This window comes from Cucurbita pepo, chromosome LG13, assembly GCF_002806865.2.
Source record: "Cucurbita pepo subsp. pepo cultivar mu-cu-16 chromosome LG13, ASM280686v2, whole genome shotgun sequence".
Taxonomy (NCBI): Eukaryota; Viridiplantae; Streptophyta; class Magnoliopsida; order Cucurbitales; family Cucurbitaceae; genus Cucurbita; species Cucurbita pepo.
In genome coordinates, this window is record NC_036650.1 from 4,778,854 (window position 1) to 4,798,031 (window position 19,178).

The window sequence follows — 19,178 nt, forward strand, 5'->3', positions numbered from 1 at the left end:
ATTAGGTCATAACAAGCATTTCTAGGTCGCTCGGGACTAGCTCCTCATGGCTAAAGCCAAATCTTGAGTTGCACTTAGGTCTTTGATCGCCGCTTACGATCCCAGGGTGCTTAGTGTACTAAAAACGTATTGACCTAAGATGTTGCATAACTACTCTAGTTCTACCGCCCTACTCACTCTAATATATGTATGCTTTACTAGGGAGATATTCTATCAATTACCTAGTACACAAAAATCATGATCTAAACGGTTGTGCAGGTTTAATAAAGGAATATTCCTATCCATTGATAACTCTCTAGGAGTAGAGTCATATCAAGTCTTTTTGTAGTTAATATTCCACTCTTATTCACAATTTTCTCATCTATTACCCCATTTATTCTATAGTCATATCAAGCATGAAATCGTTTATTGTTGGCCAACATGAAAAAAATATAATTTGGCATAAATCAATCCTAATTGTACATTTAATTGAGTTATGTGTTAAAATTTCAACCATTTATGTTGAACCACCATAAGGGAGTAGCAAATTTGGAAACAAATGGGGGATGACATGGAAATTTTAAATCCACATCAGCAGTCTAAGTGGGTTATTGACTACCCAATGAGAAACATCCTATATGGACAACTTATTCCTTTTCAGCCGTAAAGGGGAACCCATGCTTAATAATAAAAGGAAAAAGAAAACCAAGAGGAGAGAGACACACCTTGGGAGAGAAAAATCGGATTACACAGTAGCAGCCTCTGCTGCAGTGAACTGCTGTGAAACTAGAGAAGAAGAAGAAAACCCTAATCCAGCCGCTGTTAATAGCAGAAGGAAAAGGAGACCAACAATGATTGATTAGGGCAAAGAATTGGACGTGAGAGCTCAAGTGAAGAGAACTTTCATTGAAGAACGACAACAAAGCTGGATAACTCTCTATTTCCTTACTCTCTTTTCTAATTCTATCAATTTTATATGATTAAGATGTGGGTTCCTCCGTTTAATTCAGTTTGTATGGAGAGCTAAACTTTATAGGAGAGACGAGAGAGTTTTATATAGTTTAGGTATGTTGACAGTATGATTTTAGTTTATTAAAGAGTTGTTGTTAATGATTTACATGTGTGTTTAATTAGCTACTTTACATACATAGTTGTTCTCTTATTCGAGAGAAAAGAGGAGCAATGAAATTCTCTTTAATACTCTTTCCATATATGAATAATTCTTCTCCTAGAGCCTTATTAATAGAAATTACAACGATTATGAAAAAAATCATCATTCATGATCCTCGGGAGTGGGATTGGGAATCTATTAAAAGGAACTAAAATCTACCACAAAACTCAACAACTTATCTATTTAATCTCTCTTAGCCGAACCTTTCTCATTATAGTTGATTTTCTCATCATTTTCTGTTTTTCGACAGCAGTGGCACTCGGTTTTAGTTTTGTTTAAGTAGTTAAAATCATAAACACCCATTTGAATATTACCCAAAAACTCACTTAATTTCCAGCAATAAAATTTACCAAAAAGATAGGTTCTCTATGGAATCAATAATTTACTTATTACTTGCTACTTGTGATAGTGTATACTTGCACTTATTCTTGTGAATTTTACGTCATTTTATTATATACATCCACAAGCAATCAAGTTTTTGAGTAAGCACAAATAATTCATACCTATATTCGCCTGAATCTAGCATACAATTTAATCATACAATTCAAACATGCTCAATTATAAGATAACGTACATCTAGCATCTAAGAGTGTTGTAGATCACAATTTTTCCATCCTCCATTCCAGTATAGCAAAAGTATTTAATGTTCATGCATCATCTATATTTATACAAGGGTATTTTCATATTTTTTTCTTTACATGGATGCACATCTATTCAAATTTGCTCAGTTAAGTCCTAAACATGCATATTCTAACCATTTATGGTAAGATAAGTTCGCATGCTAGCACGTCTTAGCGATTCCTATAGGTATTACTTGTCTAGTATCTGTGTGTGGCTGCTTATCGGGATGAAGTGTGCCCTCCATAGCTTGCATTTCAACACATTGGAGGCTCCAAATTTCCTTAAATCTCAATGGTTGGCTCTAAATCAAGCTAAATTTAGGTTAGTATCAAAATTGAGACGAAAAACAATCAAAGTGAGGTTGAACGGTCCAAAAATGACCTTGCACGCACCACTCACACGCCCTCACGCGCGAAGAGTAGCTTCCACTCGTGGCCCTACGCGCGATTGTCACACACCTCCAAGGGAGGGGAAGTCGCGCCTTTGTGCCGCCAAGTATCGCTAGAAGATTGATCGCCTTTGTTAGCATGCGTTCAAATCCCGCAGCACCAGGATCCTTCATCCCTCTACAACCACGTGATGTAGGTCATCGAGTGCAGGCATGAAATGTTTTGTTTCTCTCTTCCTATGACGTGTGTCCTTCTGCGTCATTGACGGTATCCTCATGTCGTCTGCTGAGCATGTCCCTCCGACAAATGTCCTCCTGCACAAGTTTCCAGATTCGACGATAAGATTCGTTTCAACCTATTTTCTTTAGAATTTCATATCTCATGCACATAACTTAGATCGAATTAATTCATTCACCTAAGTTGTGGAGTTTTCATCTCTCTACACAATGATATTTTTCTTATAGATACCCACAAACTAATATAATCGCACTAAAATATTGAAGTTTATGTATTCTTCCCGTTCTTGGAAGCTTCTAGGACCTCCTACTTCCGTCGCTTACTCCACATTCCTTCACAAAAAATGTGCAAAACTAGATCAACATACTAAATTTACCAAGGCTAATTTCTTCATATGCTTACGAATTTACGAATTTTGAAAAAACCCGAAGCTTAAAAATTCATAGGACTCACATTCGTTCTTTCTCTGTTCTTAACAAAATCGAACTTATCCAGCATCCAGCACTCAGAATAAAGCACTTCTACCTATTGAAATTTTCTTGTTAAAAACTATTAATCAAATTCAGCCTCCTTTGGTTGAATTGAACAATATTCCCAAATTCATTTTCTAAGGCGTTCAATAAAATCTTGAAAGTTTGATTATTAAATAAAAAAAATTTGAAAAAATTAATTCTCGTTGGAGCTCGAGTATTACAGTAGATTACTTAACACTATATACGTATGAAAAAGACTTTAGTAAAGAAGATTAATAAAGTGTCTCGAAAGATAGTTAAATAATGCAAATATATGACTACAGAGATGAAAATGATGTTGTGGTGTGTACTAGTGAAATGAAGTCTTCTTCCAAAAATAAAAATTTACAGAAACTATTATTATATTAATGGCTATTACAAGAGAGAATATATATTACGTAAAACAAAGGTGGCTTTGGGAGACTATTCATTTTTCGTTGGCTTCAAAATATTTGTTATAAATTGTGGTTGTCACGTTTTCAATCTAATTACATCTTTTTTCTTTGTTTTTATTCATAATTTCTACTCTTCAACTAAGATATAATAGACTAATATTATTGAGATAATATCAATTTCGTTTATAATTTCGTTTCAACTCTTATTTCTATCACTCTCGCTTTATCTTGTCCGTTATATATTCATGAGTTGAGTTGTGAGATCCCACATCGGTCGTGAAACATTTTTATATGAGTATGGAAATTTCTCCTTAGTAGAATCGATTTAAAACCTGTGAGGCTGATGACTATACATAACGGGTTAAAGCAGACAATATTTACTAACGGTGTATTTGGGTTGTTACATGAATCAAGTTTATAAATATTGAAGCAAATTCTTCTTAACATAATTTTTTTTTAATAAAAGTAAATTATTAACAAATTGATTATTCAACCCAAAACATACGATTTGGGTTAGACTTATCCAATTATTTTTAACACGATAAAATTTGTTAGGAATCACAAATCTCAACAATGGTATGATATTGTCCACTTTGACCATAAGCTCTTATGATTTTACTGTTGGTTTCTCCAAAAGGTCCCATATCAATGAAGATAATATTTCTTACTTGTAAATGCATGATCATTCCCTCGATTAGTCAATGTGGGACTCCATCTAAAAAATACTGAACAGAATTGTCAAAATATTCTAATTTGAAAAGTCGATTTTGTGTAACTAGTGGTCATCAAATTCATGTATTTTCACAATCCACAAATCACTCATCTCCTTGCACAAATAGGTTAGATATATCATTTAAATTTTGTCGTTGTTAGGGGAAGTAGAGATTGTACTACGTTGATGGACCTAATTTTGGAAGTCTTGATTTGTTTTGTATAGAGGAGTCAACGTCGTCGCAAGTAGCCATTGGCCCTTTGGATTAGAGCTACAATTTCCAATTCTTTTTGATACACAAATTCCACTCCGTTCTTAATTGAGATATAATAGATGGTGGCGATATTAAAGCCACTATGTCCATCTTTTTCGTTCTTCAAGGATCTGGTTAGATTGAGTTCGAATAAATAAAAATCAAACTTTTTAGATTAAATTGATTCGTGGGTTTCTCTCTAAAACTAGATTGAATCAAACTAAATCGATTCGAATTTTTTGTTAATTTTAAAGTATACATTTTAGTTACAGTACCATTTATATACTTTTTTTTTTCTTTTGAATATATTGAAATTGAGTTGTAAATCGAAGATGAACATTTTTACCTTTTTTTTGTTTTCTTAACGACCCAAAACAACCCAACCTAAAAAGTAAATAATTAAGGATGATTTAGGTTGATAATTTTTAAAATTCATGGACAACAATGAAATTTTAGAGCCATAAAACATAATTGCAGGTGTAACAGCCTATAAAACAAATATTATCCTATTTAGGTTTTTCCTTTTGGGTTTTCCCTCAAAGTTTTTAAAACGCTTTTAAGAGGTTTCCACACCTTAAGAATGTTTCGTTATCCTCCCCCAACTGACTTGGGATCTCACAATCCACCCACTTTGGGGTCAGCGCCGTCACTTGACACTCATTCCCCTCTCCAATCAATATGGAATCTCACATCCACATCCACCCCCTTTGTGTGGGATCTCACAATATATAATATTTCATTTCTTCTAATTTGTTAAACTTTTGAGATGAGACGATATTTAACGATGACCTTTGTGAGATCCCACATCAGCTTTGAAGAAGAACATTTTAAAAATACTAGCAGACACTCTTGTATAGAAACCTCTCTGTAGCAACGCATTTTAAAATCTTTGATGGGAAGTTTGAAAGTAAAAGCCCAAAAAGAACAATATCCACTAGGAGTGAACTTACGTCGTTACAACCTTAATCTATAATTGTGTATAATATTACACATGTCTTCTAATCTTTATACATAAGATGTTACGTCAATTTTTCTCCTTTGTTTTAGTAAAAGATGTATAGTTTAACCACTATATATATATAAAAACTGTGTGTGTACTGAAAGTAATCAAGTGAAACAAAGGGGGTAAGTTAAATAAGGTGGGTTTGTGTAAGAACAAAGATTTGGGTATAACTTTAATCAAATTATAAGATGGTATAGTCTAAAACTAGTTGCTACCCAATTAATTAAAGAGTGAAATATTGGTGGAGGCAAAAAGATGTTGAATAATCAAACTAAGTGCTGTATATGGCCTTTGTTGATTCTTCTTCTCACCCTTCATTTGTTGTTTTCTTGCATCTTCCATCACTCAATCCTTATATAAACCCTAAACCCTCCATGCATTAAACTCAAACCACACACATCCCTCTCTCTAAATATGAACTTCCTTTCGGCTGCAATTTGCCTGCTACTCCTCATTTTTGGCACTGGTTTGTTTGTTTCCTTCAATTTTTTATGTTTTGTTTCTTCATTGGACTGTTTACCAGTGGTTTTTGGTGCATGATGTGTGTGGGACAGGTATGGCGCCAATGGTTGCAGAGGCCAGGCTTTGCGAAACTCCGAGTCACAATTTCAAGGGGCTATGCTTTAGTAACAACAACTGTGGCCATGTGTGCAAGGGAGAGGGGTTTAACAATGGCGCTTGCAGGGGCTTCCGCCTTCGTTGCTTATGCTCAAAGCAGTGTGTTTGATATCTCATTCATCAACTAATTGTCTATCTACTTTCCAAGTTGTATGAATAAAGTGGCCATCCTCTTTGGCCCCTCCTTCCTTCCTTCCTTCCTTTCATGTATTTTTGCTTCAATGTTGTGTAAGCTCTTTTGGAATTTTGGTTTATGCAATAATATGCGTATGCGTGGTGTTGTTTATGTTAGAAACACGTCTCACCTTTACCGTAGCTTGCAATGTAGGCACCAACATGTTCCCTGGCTTTGCAATGAACGTTTCGTCACCATCAGGAATGACTTACAAAAAAAAAAATAATAAATGATGATGTTATATTATGTTATATGATTTATTGTGTATGAAATTGAATGCTAATTGATATATTGATAATTCAAAACATGTTTAGATTTAGGAGGGTTTGATATGTAATTGTGGAGTTATAGTTTCATGAAAAGAGGTTAGTAGGTGTCACGGCCAAATTTTTAAGGCTTCAAGAAATCTGACCGTGACGAAAGCATGAAAATAAAATAAAATAAACCATATAAAATAAGGTGAAGTTGAGCTGAATTTAAAATCAAGTAGTACCATATGGCCAAAATTCAAAACAATAGGAATACAAAATAGGTATTATTCCAGTTATTTACAAAAGGGCAATGAGTGTGAAAAACCAATAGAAACGACAACCTAAAAACAAATACAAAATAACATTGACGCCTCGAGTCGACACCTTTCTGTGATAGCATAGCTCCCGAGCACCTCCCCACCTTGACTGGTATCTTAAAAAGAAAAGGGGAAAGGAGTGAGTATAAAAAATTCAATAAGCAGTCTATCTATAGCCTCTCATTACATCCTTAAATTTAATATGTTTCCACAAGCTTGTTATAGGGTTCTAAGAAGTTCGTGCCTAGTTGAGGTATCCCGTAACTGTTATCTCACACCACAGTGGTGTCTATCATGAGTTAATCTATTTTGTAGGTCTTCCTCTCAAGGTGGGTTTCCTCTAGACAAAATAGTAGCTCCTCAATCAACTACATGTGTAGTCCCTCATCCACTTTTAGGTGTGTTGTGTTCGAATTCTGCAACGCGTGGATCCATCATCCCTTTGCCAATACATGATGTAAGCGATTCAATTTAGATCGTTGGGCGCAAGTGTGGCTTGCTTCGGGTCTTGGCAGCTGCTGGTGTTGCGATGCGTTGCGCGTTTTTTCTCGTGACTCGTGTCCTTCTAGACCCTGTCACGTATCACCTTGCTGTTTGTCGACGCGTCCCTCCGACAGTCGTCCTCCTTAACAAATTTCAAGATTTAAGGATAAAATTTATTTAAGCCTATTTTAGAATTTCATATCTTCATGCACACAACTTGGATCCAATTAATTCGTTCACCAAAGTTGTGGCGTTTTCATCCCTCTACACAATTATATTTTTTTATATATAATTTTTTGACCCACAGACTAATATAATCGCACTAAAACATTGAAGTTCATGCATTCTCACCGTACTTGGAGACTTCTCGGACCTCTTACTTCCGTTGCAATTTGACTCTAGATTCCTTCACGAAAAATGTGCAAAAGAAACCAAGATCAACATACTAAATGTACTAACGCTAATTCCTTCATACACTCACGAATTCTGAAAAAAATTGAGGCCTATAAACTCATAGGACTCACCTTTGTTCTTGACGAAATCGAATGAATCCAACACCTAGAATAAAGCTCCTCTACCGAAAGAAGAAGGATAAAATTTATTTCAGCCTAATTTGATTCAACCAATAATAACTTGAGAGAAACTCGTGAACGAATCTGACCAGTAAATTTTTCATTTATTTTAATCTAACTCAACTTAAATAAGTTGATAATTCAACCCAAAACACGTTGGACTTATCCAATTTTTGAGATGTAATTCGATTCTTCTCATAGACAAAGAGAATATCAAACTTCCATAAAAGACTACTCTAAATTTATATATTTGACTTATATAACGTATTTCGTAAAAAACATAGCTCTAATTCAGGTTTACGTAAAAAGTTCTAATAATCAAGTTTCTATCCATGATAATCAATCTAGTTGAAAATATATCAACATAATCCCTTAATCATGTATTGTTCTTTCTTCTGTTTACAGGTCCAAGTTATTTAGGTTTTGTCTTTAGCACCACCACTCAGACATCTATCCCCATCGCGTTTCGCTCGTCCTATCTATCTGTGCCGGTTGGGCCATACACATGCTACAATAGCAATAACAATAGAAAACAAGGTTGTAAGGTAGAACCAATCCGAAAAGATGTTATAATTTGTTCGACTAATTCACTTCACCAATCATTCATCTCGTAACCACAAATAGGTTAGATACATGCAAAGATTTGAATTCATGTTTGTCATAATCAGATCTTCTCTACGAAAGTATTAATATTTTAATTGCTATTTAAATTTTGGCGTTGTTCGGCGAATAAGAGATTGGTGTATTCAATATTATGCTGATGGACCTAATTTTCAAACTCTTGTTTTGTTTTGTAACGATGAGTCCACGAGGCAAGTAGCCATTGGCCCTTTGGATTAAAGCTACATTTTGCATTAATTCTTAATTAAGATATAATAGATGGTTGTCTAAATTCTGCTGGCCATCTTAAGGGGGCTATGTCCAACCCAACCCTTAATGTGACCATTTGGTCCATAAACTTTAAAAACTTTAAAAAATTATAAATTTAGTCTTCAAATTTTTAATAACTTTTAAAATTTACAAAGCACAAAATTAAAATTTATAACGGGTCCAAGCCTCAAGCCAACTGTTAACAGATATGATCTTATTTAAGTATTCTCTCTCGGATTTTCCCTTCAAGTTTTTAAAACGCGTCTTGGTAGTGAGGTTTTCACACCCTTACAAACAATATTTCGTTCTTCTCCCCAATTGATGTGGGATCTTACATTAAATCAAAATAAAACTTTTCAAAATTGGAAGTATAATTGAACCCCGAGATCTTTTCTAGAGTTAAAAAAAAAAAAAATCGAGAAAAAACTCGTATGTGTACACAAATTAATTAAGTGAAACAAGGGGTAATTTAAATTGAGGTGGGTTTGTGTAAGGACCAAGATTTGGGGTATAACTTTAATGAATCATATGGCTGAAATATAAAATGATTTAGTCTAAAACTAGTTGCTACCCAATTAATTAAACAGCTAAATTTTGCTGCTCTCTTAATTCTTATATAAACCCTAAACCCTCCATGCATTAAACTCATAACACACAAATTCCTCTCTCTAAATATGAAGTTCCTTTCAGCTGCAATTTGCTTGCTGCTCCTCATTTTTGGCACTGGTTTGTTTGTTTCCTTCAATTTTATATGTTTTGTTTGTTCATTGGACTGTTTACAAGTGGTTTTTGGTGCATGATGCGTGGGACAGGCATGGCGCCAATGGTTGCAGAGGCCAGGCTTTGCGAATCTCCGAGCCGCAACTTCAAGGGGCTATGCTTTAGTACCAACAATTGTGGGCATATCTGCAGGGCAGAGGGGTTTAACGATGGCGCTTGCCAGGGCTTCCGCCTTCGGTGCATATGCTCAAAGCACTGTGTTTGATGTCTCATTCATCAACAACATCCACACATCTTCAACTAATTCTCTGCTTACTTCCCAAGTTGTATGAATAAAGTGGCCATTGTCTTTGGCCCCTCTTCCTTCCTTCCTTTTCTTGTGTTTTTGCTTTAATGTTGTGTAAGCTCTTTAATTACATTGTGGTTTGGAATTTTGGTTTATGCAATAATATGCATATACCTCGTGTCGTTTATGTTTGAAAGACCTCTCACTTCTATGGTAGGAATAAACATAAAATAATCAAAAAAATAAGAAATTTAATATATGAAAAATTATAACAATCAAATAGGATTCTCTATGACCTCACTTACAAGGAAACTCTTAAGTTTTCATACTACTCACTCCCTTTTACAAGCGTTTAAATTCATCACAACCTTTTAATAAACTAGTTTTATAGGCTTTTTATACGTTTTTAGATTATGTAAACTTGCTTGCAATGTAGGCTCTAGCATGTTTCTTGGCTTTGCCGTGAACGTTTCATCATCGTCAGGAATGACTTACAAAAAATAATAAATGATGTTATATAATGTTATGATTTACTGTGTATGCTAATTGATGTATTGATAATTCAGAATGTGTGTTGAGAATGTTTGTTTAATTTAATCCACCACATCTAAACCAGTGAAAGTTATTTATTTATAATCAAATAAATTATAAGGATATGGAAAGAGTAATAAATGGAAATAACAATAAATGAAAAGATACCCATGGTAAGAAGTAGATATTTGACTATAATAAAATATCAAATATAATATTTATGGTAAACTATAATTTAGTACTAAATATCCTTAACACCCCCGCAAGCTAAGCATTCGGATTTGAACGAACATGAAGCTTGGATTTGAAAAATTCAAAGAGAAGTCGAGAAATACTTTTTGTGAAGATGTCAACAACCTGGTTCAAAGGATGCTTAGAGAAACACATTCTTGCCCATCGAAATCTGTAGAGAGATCGTCGCTCAGCGGCGATGCTGCCTTGGCTTCGGCGAGAATATGTCTAACCCATGAAGAGGGATCGTCGCTTAGCGATGATACTGCCTTGGCTCCAGTGTGAATATGTCTAACCCAAGAAGAAGAAGGGGGAAAGCTGGAGCAAGGGACAAAGACAATGTTGAAGCTGGAAGAGTCGCCACAGTGGGCGAAGAAGCCAAATTTGGCGAGAAGGGAAGCGGCGACTTGGTTGGCGAAGAGGCCAGTGCGGCACCCAGATTCCAAAGGTCGATAGGTTTAAGTTAGAGTTTCTGCGAAGGATGAAGGGAAGATTGGGAAGAAAATGAAAGAGACTATGTTGGTTAAGGGGAAATTGATTGGGTTGGAAAAGGTGAGGTTGTATGTACAGAGAATGACTATGGCAAAGGGTGATTTGGAGGTCAAAAGGGTGGAGCCGAAGAGTAATCAAAACTAGCAGTGGTGGTGGAGAAGAACAGTAGAGGATTTCATAAGCCATTGAAAAGAAAGGATCAGGGTTGGTAAACCGAGAGAGGCTCTGATATCATGAGAATGTTTGCTTAATCCACCAAACCTAAATGCTGTGAAAGTTATCTATTTATAATCAAATAAGTTATAAGGATACGAAACAGTAATAAATGGAAAGATACTCATGTTAAGCTGGCAAATATCAAATATGGTATATATGGTAAACTATAATTTGGTACTAAATATCCTTAACATCTTTAGATTTAACAAAATTTGTATCGTGATTGTGAAGTTCTAGTCTCGTGAAAAGAGGTTAGTAGGTGTCACGACCTGATTTTCGAAGCTTCATGAAATAGGACCGTGAAGAAAGGAAGAAAAAAAAAACAATTAAAAATATGGTAAAATTGTGTCCCATTTAAAATCAAATAATATCATTGCTAAAATCCAAATAATAGGGATATAAAATAGGATTATTCCAGTTATTTACAAAAGGGGAACGGGTGCGAAAAAACAATACAAACGACAACCCAAAAGAAATACAAAATAACATTGACGGCCCGGGTCGACACCCCACTGTGATCGCGTAGCTCCTGAGCACATCTGTACCTTGGCCGATACCTGAAAAAAGAAAAGGGGAAAGGGGTGAGTATAAAATACTCGGTAAACAGCCTAAGTGTAGGCTCTCATCACATCCTTGACCTAATATGTTTTGACATTTTGTCATAGGGTTTAGGAAGTTTGTGCCTAGTTCAGGTATTCCTGAATGTTACCTCACACCACAATGGTGTCTATCATGAGCTAATCTATTTTGTAGGCCCTCGTCTCCTCTTAGAGTGGGTTTCCTCCAAACACAATAATAGCTTGTGAATATATTACTTGTAGTCCCTTGTCCATTCTCTGGTGGGTTTGTTCTACACACAATAATATATCGTCAATCAACTTCCTCCCTTGTACACCTCTCAAGGGAGTTATTATACACACAATAGTGATTTCTCATGTTGTCTACTCCCCTCTCAAGGTGTGTTATCATATATATACTAGCAATTTCTACTATCACCCACTTATATAGTCTCTCGTCCTTTCTTAAGGCAAGTTATCATACATACAGTGGTAGCTCCTTATATCGTCTACTCGCATAGGCGCTCATCCTATCAAGTCTGGTTAACTCTACACATAGTAATGGGTCTTCGGGTCGCTATTTATGTAGTCCTTTGTCCCCTATTAGAACGAGTTACATCTTACATACACATTGACTCCCCAAATAGTTTTGTTTGTGTTACCATTGATCTTACGTGTTTTCGTAGTTCACCTTGGATGCCATAGAGATATATTAGGTTCTAGGGCGTCTAGATGGATTAGATCACAACAAGCATTTCCAGGTCTCTCGGGTTAGCTCCTCATGGCTTAAGCCAAATCTTGAGTTGCACTTTGGTCTTTGATCGCCGCTTACGATCCCAGTGTGCTTAGCGTACTAGAAACGGTTGAGCTAAGATGTTGCATAACTACTCTAATTCTACCGCTCTACTCACTCTTATATATGTATGCTTTACTTGAGAGATATTCTATCGATCAGCTAGTACATAGAAATCATGATCTAAATGGTCGTGCAAGTTTAATAAAGGAATATTCCTATCGACCAAGTAAGCACAGATAATTCATACGTACATTCGCATGAATCTAGCATACAATTTAATCATACAACTCAAACATGCTCAACAGGGAGATAACGTTCATCTAGCATCCGGAGTGCAGATCACAATCTTTCCATCCTCCATTCTAGTGCAGTAGAAAACATTTAACAGACATGCATCATACGACTGCCTCCCCAGCCGTTGCATACATACATGCACATCTATTCAAATTTACTCAGTTAAGTCCTAAACATGCATATTCTAACCACCTATTGTAAGATAAGTTTGCATGCTAGCATGTCCTAGCGATTTCTAGATATATTACTTGCCTAGTATCTGTGTGGCTACTTATCGGGATGAAATGTGTCCCCTTAACTTGCATTTCTACACATTGGAGGCTCCAAATTTCATGAAATCTCAATGGTTGGTTTTGAATCAAGCTAAATTTTGCTAAGTATCGAAATTGAGACGAAAAACAATCAAAGAGAGTTTGAACGGTCCAAAAATAACCTTGCACCCGCCACTCACACGCCCTCACGCGCGATTGTCACGCACCTCCGAGGGAGGGGAAGTTGCGCCTTTGCGCCGCCACGTATCGCTATAAGATTGATCACCTTCGTTAGCTTGCGTTTAAATCCCGCAGTGCCAGGATCCTTTGTCCCTCTGCAACCACGTGATGCAAGCGGTTCAGTTTAGGTCATCAAGTGCAAGCATGATTTGCGGGTTGGGAAAGCGGATCGGGTCTCAACAATGGTGTTCCGACGCGTTGCGCATCTCTTCCTGCGGACGCGTGTCGTTCTGCGGCGCTGACGGTATCCCCATGTCGTCTGTCGACACGTGTCCCTCTGACAATTGTCCTCTTAAACAAGTTTCCAAATTCGACGATAAAATTCATTTCAACCAAACTTCTTTAGAATATCATATCTTGTTCATTCACCAAAGTTGTGGAGTTTTCATCCCTCTACACAATGTTATTTTTCTTATAGATACCCACAAACTAGTATAATTCTACTAAAAGATTGAAGTTTATGCATTCTCAAGAACGCTTCTAGGAACTCCTACTTCCGTTGCGATTTGACTCCACCTTCCTTCGCAAAAAAATGTGCAAAAATACACCAAAATCAACCTACTAAATTTACAAAGGCTAATTTCTTCATATGCTCACAATTTTGAGAAAACCTGAAGCCTAAAAATTCATAGGACTCACATCCGTTCTTTCTCTGTTATTAACGAAATTGAACTTATCTAGCACCTAGAATTAAGCTCTTTTATCTATTGAGAGTTTCTGAGATTCTCCAAATCCTGAAGCATTTTTCTCTTCTACCTTATTTCTAAATTCAACCTCTAAGGTCTTCAATAACATCTTGAAAGTTTGGTTATTTAATGGAAAAATTGAAAAAATTAATTATCGTTGGAGCTCGAGTGCTTCAGTAGATTACTTAACACTACTATACACATGAAAAATATTCTAATCAAGTGTCTCGAAACATAGTTAAATAATGCAATATTGGTGTTGTCGTGTGTACTAGTCAAATGAAGTCTTCTTCCAAAAATAAAAATTTACACAAACTATTATTATATTAATGGCTATTACAAGAGAGAATATATATTACGTAAAACAAAGGTGGCTTTGGGAGACTATTCATTTTTCGTTGGCTTCAAAATATTTGTTATAAATTGTGGTTGTCACGTTTTCAATCTAATTACATCTTTTTCTTTGTTTTTATTCATAATTTCTACTCTTCAACTAAGATATAATAGACTAATATATATATATATATATATACACATATAGATATTATATATCTCAAAACTCTTATTTCTATCGCTTTTGCTTTATCTTATCCATTATATATTCAGGAGTTGAGTTGTGAGATCTCACATCGATTAAAGAGAAAAACAAAACATTATTTATAAGAGTTGATTTAAAACCGTGAGGCTGATGGCTATATATAACGGGCCAAAGCGAACAATATCTACTAACGATGGATTTGGGCTGTTATGTGAGTTGGATTTGTTCGAGTTATTCATTCAATTTTTAATAAAAGTAAACGATTATTATGTAGAACGTCTACTTGTTTATTTTTAAATGCCACTCTATTTCAAAAATAAAATAAAAATAAAAGTATGTACATATAATTGTATGGTTGTTTGGTTCATCCAAAACTAATTTGACACTAACTTATAAACCAATTAATCCAATCCATAAAATCTTTATTTATTTTAACTTAACTCAACCTAATTATTTTTAACACAATATGGATCGGATTTATTCAAATATTTTTAACACTAGTATTTCAAACTTTATCCATATATCAACAATGGTATGATATTGTCCACTTTAAGCATAAGCTATCGTAATTTTACTTTTGGTTTTTTTAAAAGATCTCGTACCAATGAAGATAGTATTTCTTATATGTAAACTCATGATTATTCCTTTGATTAGCGAACGTGGGACACCCTCTAGAATGGTTAAAATACTTCATAAGTTGAAATTTGATCCATCAATTCTTGTATTTTCACAATCCACCAATCACTCATCTCCTTACACAAATATGTTAGATAATACATTTTTTTTAAAAAAATCTTATTTGCTATTTAAATTTTGTCGTTGTTGGGCGAATAAGAGATTGATAAACTCAATATTGTGTTGATAGACCTAATTTTGGAAGTGTCGTTTGTTTTGAGTCAACGTCGCAGCCATGGGCCCTTTCCGATGCACAAATTCCACAATCAATTCTTAATTGAGATATGGATGGTTGTCTAAATTACAATGGGATCCAAAAAAAATTCCACCAATTTAACTCAATTTATAGGATTAGATTAAGTTCGAATAAATGAAAACTTTAATCAGTGGTTTTCCTAAAATTGAATTCAACCGAACCAATTGGATTATGGTTAATTTTAAAGTATATATATTTATTTTTTTAGATTTTTTAATTATTGAACTCTAAAATAATTTTTCAAAATATATATTGAGATTTAGTGATAAATCATAATTAAATATATCAGATTAACATTTTACCTGGTATAAATTTCAATAAAAGATACAAACAACTCAAAACAACTCTATGTTGGGTTGAGTTGGGTAAATAATAAGATGGTCTAGGTTGAAAATATTTAAAACAAAAATAATAACATTTTTATTTTATTAAAAACATAAATTTGAATAAATGAACCAAACAACTCAAACGAGTCAACTCAACCATTTATTGTTAAATTGAGTTTGGTATATTGTTTAATAGAAATGGTTTAGATTAAAAATATTTAAAGCTCGGAGCTAAAAAATGTTCCAATACTTTATTAAACATGGGTAGTGTTAGGACCCTTAGTTATGTTCTCGAGAAATGACCCAGAAGAAATTTTTACGGGATCCCTATTTACCAAAATTTTAACTTTTGGTTCCGGCAAACCAATAATCATTGAGCCTTCCTTTTTCAGACAACGCATACAAAGAGACCCGTCAATAGTTAATAATTGGTGAACCTATAAATTTTTATACCTAGTGCCACCTATTTTTTCCAATCAAGTTCATGAACATCCTATTTTATATGAAATTCAACTTTTTGTGATTATTTAGTCCACAAAATTTAAAAAATTACAAATTTAGTCTTTGAACTTTGATATATAATTATTAAAATTAACGGACAACACTAACATTTTAGAGTCAACATAATTGTAAGGTAACAGCCCATAGACTAAGCTTTCTCTTTCAAGTTTTCTTTTCAAAGTTTTTAAAATGTTGTACTAGTTAGAGGTTTTCACACACTAAAGATATTTTGTTCTCCTGCCCAATCGATATGGGATCCCATAATCTACTCTCTTCGGTGCCCAGCATCCTCACTAACACTCGTTCTTCTCTCTAATCGATGTGAGATCCACAATGCACCCCTTCGAAACTCAAAATCCTGGCTGACAATAGTTCCTCTCTTCAATTGAGGTGGGATCTCCCCGTATATAATATTAGATTAGATGTCTACTAATTTGCTATTTCATTAAGAAGGGCGTTAGAGATAATGGTTTATAATATTACACACTTCTTCCAATCTTTACACATAAATTGTTATAATATTACACACTTCTTCTCATCTTTACATAGTTTAAATAGATAATTGAACCTGTGAGATCGTAGAGTTTAAAACAAAAACTCGTATGTTTATGAGAATGTTTGCTTAATCCACACACTTAAATGATGTTAAAATTATCTTTTTTTTTTATAATCAAATAAATTACAAGAATACGACATGAGTAATAAATGTAATAAAATATCAAATATGAAATATAATTTAGTACTAAATATCTTTAGCAGTTGCTGATATGAAATATGAGGGTAATTTAAATTAAGGTGGGTTTGGGTAAGACCAAAGATTTGGTATAACTTTAATCAAATTATAAGATGGTATAGTCTAAAACTAGTTGCTACCCAATTAATTAAAGAGTGAAATATTGGTGGAGGCAAAAAGATGTTGAATAATCAAACCAAGTGCTGTATATGGACTTTGTTGATTCTTCTTCTCACCCTTCATTTGTTGTTTTCTTGCATCTTCCATCACTCAATCCTTATATAAACCCTAAACCCTCCATGCATTAAACTCAAACCACACACATTCCTCTCTCTAAATATGAACTTCCTTTCAGCTGCAATTTGCCTGCTACTCCTCATTTTTGGCACTGGTTTGTTTGTTTCCTTCAATTTTTTATGTTTTGTTTCTTCATTGGACTGTTTACCAGTGGTGTTTGGTGCATGATGTGTGTGGGACAGGTATGGCGCCAATGGTTGCAGAGGCCAGGCTTTGCGAAACTCCGAGCGCCAACTTCAGGGGGCTATGCTTTAGTAACAACAACTGTGGCCATGTGTGCAAGGGTGAGGGGTTTAACAATGGCGCTTGCAGGGGCTTCCGCCTTCGTTGCTTATGCTCAAAGCAGTGTGTTTGATATCTCATTCATAAACTAATTGTCTATTTACTTTCCAAGTTGTATGAATAAAGTGGCCATCCTCTTTGGCCCCTCCTTCCTTCCTTTCATGTATTATGTTGTGTAAGCTCTTTTGGAATTTTGGTTTATGCAATAATATGCGTATGCGTGGTGTTGTTTATGTTAGAAACACGTCTCACCTTTACCGTAGCTTGCAACGTAGGCTCCAGCATGTTCCTTGGCTTTGCAATAACGTTTCATCACCATCAGGAATGACTTACGAAAAATAATAAATGATGTTATATTATGTTATATGACTTACTATGTATGAAATATGAACGCTAATTGATATATTGATAATTCAAAACATGTTCAGATTTAGCAAGGTTTGATATGTGATTATGGAGTTATAGTTTCATGAAAAGAGATTAGTAGGTGTCACAGTCCAATTTTAAAGGGTTCAAGAAATTTGATCGCGAGAGGATGAAGATAAAAATAAAAATAAAATAAAATAAACAATATAAAATAAGGTGAAATTGAACTGAATTTAAAATCAAGTAGTACCATATGGCCAAAATTCAAAACAATAGGAATACAAAATAGGTATTATTCCAGTTATTTACAAAAGGGGAATGAGTGTGAAAAACCAATAGAAACGACAACCTAAAAACAAATACAAAATAACATTGACACCTCGAGTCGACACCTTTCTGTGATAGCATAGCTCCCGAGCACCTCCCCACCTTGACTGGTACCTTAAAAAGAAAAGGGGAAAGGAGTGAATATCATGAGCTTGTTATAGGGTTCTAAGAAATTTGTGCCTAGTTCAGGTATCCCCTAAATGTTATCTCACGCCACGATAGTGTCTATCATGAACTGATCTATTTTGTAGGCCCTCGTCTCCTCTCAGGGTGGGTTTCCTCAGACAAAATAGTAGCTCCTCAATATTCTACTTATGTAGTCTCTCGTCCACTCTCATGCGGGTTTGTTCTACACATAATAATATATCCTCAATCAATTACGTGTGTGGTGTGTTGCGTTCGAATTCCACAGCGCTTGGATTCGTCGACCGTCTGCCAACACATGATGTAAGCGGTTCGATTCAGATTGTTGGGTGCAAGTGTGGTTCACTTCGGGTCTTGGCAGCCGTTGGTGTCGCGATACGTTGCGCGTCTTTTCTCGTGACTCGTGTCCTTTTGTGACCCTGACACGTAGCCCCTTGCTGTTTGTCAACAGGTCCCTCCCGCAATTGGTCTCCTAACAAATTACAAGATTGAAGGATAAAATTTATTTCAACCTATTTTAGAATTTCATATCTTCATGCACACAACTCTGATCCAATTAATTCCTTCACGAAAGTTGTGGAGTTTTCATCCCTCTACATAATTATATGTTTTTATATATAATTTTTTGACCCACAGACTAATATAAAAGCACTAAAACATTGAAGTTCATGCATTTTCACCGTACTTCTCCGACCTCTTACTTCTGTTACAATTTGACTCCAAATTGTTAGGATCGATACCAGTTGTTAGGATCGCACAACAACGCACACGCTCGATCTAGATGAACACAAAGAATGGGATAGAGAAAAGTTGCAAGGAGAACTCTGGCTAAAAGGATTTTGTATTGATGACTTCAGGTATGTACAACAAGAGAG

The 19,178-nt window shown here is 35.0% G+C and overlaps 3 protein-coding genes across 3 annotated transcripts; all 3 read left to right on the forward strand.

Annotated features, from left to right (window-relative positions):
* Positions 1 to 5,588: 5,588 nt before the first annotated feature.
* On the forward strand, positions 5,589 to 6,185 carry LOC111808322 (defensin-like protein 1). The gene is made up of 2 exons (XM_023694241.1): positions 5,589 to 5,738; positions 5,827 to 6,185. The coding sequence occupies exons 1-2, from the start codon at positions 5,687 to 5,689 to the stop codon at positions 5,997 to 5,999; spliced, it is 225 nt and encodes a 74-aa protein (XP_023550009.1). The 5' UTR covers positions 5,589 to 5,686; the 3' UTR covers positions 6,000 to 6,185.
* A 2,999-nt stretch (positions 6,186 to 9,184) lies between these two features.
* Positions 9,185 to 9,760, forward strand: LOC111808324 (defensin-like protein 1). Its single transcript, XM_023694243.1, has 2 exons — positions 9,185 to 9,284; positions 9,371 to 9,760. The coding sequence occupies exons 1-2, from the start codon at positions 9,233 to 9,235 to the stop codon at positions 9,541 to 9,543; spliced, it is 225 nt and encodes a 74-aa protein (XP_023550011.1). The 5' UTR covers positions 9,185 to 9,232; the 3' UTR covers positions 9,544 to 9,760.
* Positions 9,761 to 17,128: 7,368 nt separating this feature from the next.
* LOC111808323 (defensin-like protein 1) lies at positions 17,129 to 17,708 on the forward strand. Its single transcript, XM_023694242.1, has 2 exons — positions 17,129 to 17,278; positions 17,367 to 17,708. Exons 1-2 carry the CDS (start codon positions 17,227 to 17,229, stop codon positions 17,537 to 17,539), a joined length of 225 nt encoding a protein of 74 aa, XP_023550010.1. The 5' UTR covers positions 17,129 to 17,226; the 3' UTR covers positions 17,540 to 17,708.
* The last annotated feature ends 1,470 nt before the right edge of the window (positions 17,709 to 19,178 follow it).

Excerpts from the sequence above, each read along its gene's own strand:
- LOC111808322 (XM_023694241.1), top strand. The coding sequence starts at position 5,687 with ATGAACTTCCTTTCGGCTGCAATTTGCCTGCTACTCCTCATTTTTGGC. Across the intron at positions 5,739-5,826 it reads ACTCCTCATTTTTGGCACTG|GTATGGCGCCAATGGTTGCA; the intron begins GTTTGTTTGTTT and ends TGTGTGGGACAG.
- LOC111808324 (XM_023694243.1), top strand. The coding sequence starts at position 9,233 with ATGAAGTTCCTTTCAGCTGCAATTTGCTTGCTGCTCCTCATTTTTGGC. Across the intron at positions 9,285-9,370 it reads GCTCCTCATTTTTGGCACTG|GCATGGCGCCAATGGTTGCA; the intron begins GTTTGTTTGTTT and ends TGCGTGGGACAG.
- LOC111808323 (XM_023694242.1), top strand. The coding sequence starts at position 17,227 with ATGAACTTCCTTTCAGCTGCAATTTGCCTGCTACTCCTCATTTTTGGC. Across the intron at positions 17,279-17,366 it reads ACTCCTCATTTTTGGCACTG|GTATGGCGCCAATGGTTGCA; the intron begins GTTTGTTTGTTT and ends TGTGTGGGACAG.